The sequence below is a fragment of the Austrofundulus limnaeus genome, unplaced genomic scaffold (genome assembly GCF_001266775.1).
Source record: "Austrofundulus limnaeus strain Quisiro unplaced genomic scaffold, Austrofundulus_limnaeus-1.0 Scaffold683, whole genome shotgun sequence".
Lineage (NCBI taxonomy): Eukaryota > Metazoa > Chordata > Actinopteri > Cyprinodontiformes > Rivulidae > Austrofundulus > Austrofundulus limnaeus.
In genome coordinates, this window is record NW_013953085.1 from 120,294 (window position 1) to 123,970 (window position 3,677).

A 3,677-nucleotide genomic window follows, 5' to 3' on the forward strand; every position below is an offset into this window, starting at 1 on the left:
CCCCCCCCCCACCAAAAAAGACCCCCACCCAAACCACTACAATTTTGGGATGCACCTGGTAGCATAACAGGAATTAGGAATAAAGTCTTTTGAGTTCTGGTGCATTTGTGCATGCGGGGGTCATTATGTTACCGCTACGTCTAGTTTTTTTGTTTTTTTTTACAAAATATAAAAACATCCGTATCTCTTTTGGGAATCACCACCTTGTCAAGGTGGAGGAGTTTGTGTGTCTGTATAATCTTAGAAGCTGTGCTTTTGGGGTCATTTGTCCCTGTTAGGGTCTCCAAAGACAGATTGGTCCTACAGGGGACAGGCCAGACAAAGAGCGATTCACAATACTCAACAGAAAACAGCAACGAGCTCCATGTCCCCCCATTTTAACGTGGGCTGCTGATATGATGACGATATCATTGCAGACTTGTTAATTAAAAGGAATCATGACAGACTCTGTGAGGAACATTGTATCATCGCTATTGAAATGAATGCAAGGTCCCCATAAAGATAGCAGTAGTAGACAGTGTGTGTGTTCAGTCATGTAAATCCAGCTTTCTGTGACCAGTCTAAACTTTGCATGATGTTTTTAATCACATAAATCATAATATTGTAGTCATGGTGATTTGTAGGTATTTTAGGAAATAAATGACAAATCATATTTCATTGTTCATTTTTTTCACCGCAATGACAATAAGAGATAATCTAATCTAGTCTATCCAATTAATCTATTTGTCCTTAGAGTCCTGTTGATTGGTGTTGATCCCTGCTGTTAACGTCTGTCTGAATATCCACACAAACCTGAAACAGATTAACTACACTATTAATATTTCTATTTCTTCTAACATTTCTTTACATGTCAGGGTTTTAAGGTGACACCACCTTGTGTTGAGAAATGATGGAATTAAATATAGCAGTTTTGATCAAAGCATGACATTATCGTTACTTGTGATGTCTCACACAATATTGCGAGGTGTTGTGGTCTGTTAGCACTTGGAGCTTGTGTTGTGAATGACTCAGCTGTAGATGTGAAGCCAAGATTTACTTTCATTTAAACGTAGTCTCTAGTTCATAAAACATTTTAGTAATGTTTTATTGTGGACTGGTGGGACTGTAAAATGACTTGAACATAAAATTTTACAAAGTTAACTTTGTCGCCTGAATTGCATCGAAGTCTGTTTTCCAAGTGAAACATGTTTTTGTCTGTTTGGTTTTATTTCAGGTGGACCGTCAGGTGTGGGTAACACACTGGACATTGACCTTGCAGAGTCAACATCTGAGCAGTGCGTTAAACCCTGACCAATAAACTTCACGCTGACAGAACCGCAAAGGGAATATACACTTCGATGATTTCTTGTCTTCAAAGAGACTCCATTGATGGTTTTGATAAAGAGGATTTTTAGCACCGAGTCCTCAGCTGTCTGAAGAGGACACCAGAGTACCATGTGGGCTGTTTTTTTCTCACATCCTCGAAACTCGAGAATTGTGCTGCTGTATCTGTTTGCTTCAATCTCCAAGTCTCATACCAACTGATTTCCACTGCTGACAACATGTCTCTGGTCAAACGTAGAAAAGTCAGGACCTTTGCTCTCCTTTTTTGTGGCATTACCTTTACAACGCTCCTGTTTAGTTACACTTTCAGGGACCCCTCGCTCTACATTTTCAAACAGGCATTTCAGCTTTCAGACAGCTTTTTCTCCAAAGGGCCATGTGCTTGTCGGCAGTGCATTACAGACCTCGAAGGAGACCCGTGGTTCGCTGAACGCTTCAATCAGTCCATCAGCCCTCTGATGACCAGAGAGAACAGCATCCTCTCTGAAGAGACGTTTAGGTGGTGGCAGGTAAGACTTCAAGAGATGTAATTTTGAGATTTTTGCAGTGCTTTCTCACAGACAAAAACAAAATAAATAAGTGCAGCACACAGGTTCAGCTTCTGAGAACAGATGAGGTGCAAAATTGGAAAAGCCATAAAGGAGATCACACGCTGCTGCGAAGCTTCCAGGAACGTGTTTGTTTTGGCCGCATTGATTGTTTCAAATCCGCAAGATGTTTACCAGGATTAAGGTGCGAAACAAAACTCCCACGATGCAATTTCTTGGTGTTAAGCGAAAGCGGTGAAGGATCAGGAAATAGCTGTTTCCTCTCACCATCCCCTCCGGTAAATTTGCAGATAAGAAGAGATACGTTTTCAATCACAACTTGATTTCTCGAGCAATACCATCGTGTTGCACTCACTGAAGATCAGCAACAGAAAGAATACCAAAGCTTTTGTGATGATGAGGTGGTCTTACCTCTTGAACTTTTCCCAAAATGGGGAACAGTTCAAGGCGTTGGGACACTTTTTCAAAGTACCGTATGTCACCAAAGTGTCCTAGCTGTCTCTGGACCGGATCCAGTGCCTGAGGTCTAACCCCATTCTCATCACACAATGTCTAATTAAAGGCCAGAATTGAAACGTTAATGCAAGGTTGCCTCCTGTCACTACTTATTTAAAAAAATGTTTTTTCCTGGAGATCTAGACGAGGGAGTAGTCTCATTCTCAGCAGCAGCCTTACCAGATGGTTGTGCTGCGAGGCAAAGGCATGACCCCCATGTTTCTGTGGGCTGAGCTGTCAAAGCTTACAGACACATCCCCTGCTGGAGCTGCTGCTAAAGAATACAGGTCATTGCCTCACATTTTGAAGCAACCAGACATACAGTGTATAAATGTCATTTTATAATACACTATCAGCTGATGCACATTCAATTGTGCAATGACAATAAAGACAATTTTGTCTCTATACAAAAGTCAAACAGTTGACTTTTTTATTATTTCTTATTGCTCAGTAATTTTGAATCAGTGAAAATAAAGTTTAGTCCACAAACCATGCAGCTTATCAGCACACATATACCTTGATTTATGTGCTGCCTCTCCGCCTGTAGAGCCCCGCAGCCCTCGTTCAATCAATCCTGCCTAAAGTGGTCCCAGAGTCGAGCCTCTCTCTCTGAGGACTGTTTCTGCTTTGTCTCCAGTGGTTGCAGGCAGAGAGGCAGCCGGCCAATTTCAGCGAAGTGGTGGAGGAGCTGTTCAACGTCATCCCTGATGAGGTGCTTTACGCCGACGCCAGCCCCGACCGCTGCAGATCCTGCGCCGTAGTGGGGAACTCTGGGAACCTGAAGGGGTCACGGTACGGGAGCCTCATCGACTCCAGTGATTTCATCATAAGGTCAGTCAACGCTTCAGTGTATTTAACAACTTCTCGCTTTCGGGTGAAGTTTTGCCCTTTTTCTTAAATTCAAACTTGATTAAACACCGAGCAGCTTTTAAAGTGGACGTGTCATGCTTTGAAATCCTCCTTTTTTCACATTTATGAGTTAAAGTGTGATGGCTTGACAGCTTAGTGGTTAGCACTGTTGCCTCGCAACAAAAAGGTCTCGGGGTCTATCTGTGTGGAGTTTGCATGTTCTCCTCACATTTGTGTGGGTTTTCTCCAGGTACTCCAGTTTTCTTGCTGCAGATCAAAAACAGGCATGTTAGGTTTCCTACAGGCCCAGGCCTTCAATACAAAAGAGCTCTGTCATCTCAGTGGGGTTAGCCTGGTAAAATATAAGTTAATAAAGCTGAGACTAAAGTTAAAATGTTGAAGTAATGTTTCAATAATGAAGTCAAACCTGTGTATTCAAACGCCACTTTCATTATATATATA

General features: G+C 42.1%; 1 protein-coding gene across 2 annotated transcripts in view; it reads left to right on the plus strand.

The window, feature by feature from the left end:
- Nucleotides 1-3,677, plus strand: part of LOC106531859 (CMP-N-acetylneuraminate-beta-galactosamide-alpha-2,3-sialyltransferase 1) — a 98,346-nt gene that overhangs the window by 61,531 nt on the left and 33,138 nt on the right. For both annotated transcript variants that reach the window (XM_014027795.1, XM_014027796.1), the window contains exons 2-3: nucleotides 1,214-1,832; nucleotides 3,004-3,197. In XM_014027795.1, coding sequence (XP_013883249.1) covers nucleotides 1,542-1,832; nucleotides 3,004-3,197 — 485 coding nt within the window. In that variant the 5' untranslated portion in view covers nucleotides 1,214-1,541. The remainder of the gene's footprint in view (nucleotides 1-1,213; nucleotides 1,833-3,003; nucleotides 3,198-3,677) is intronic.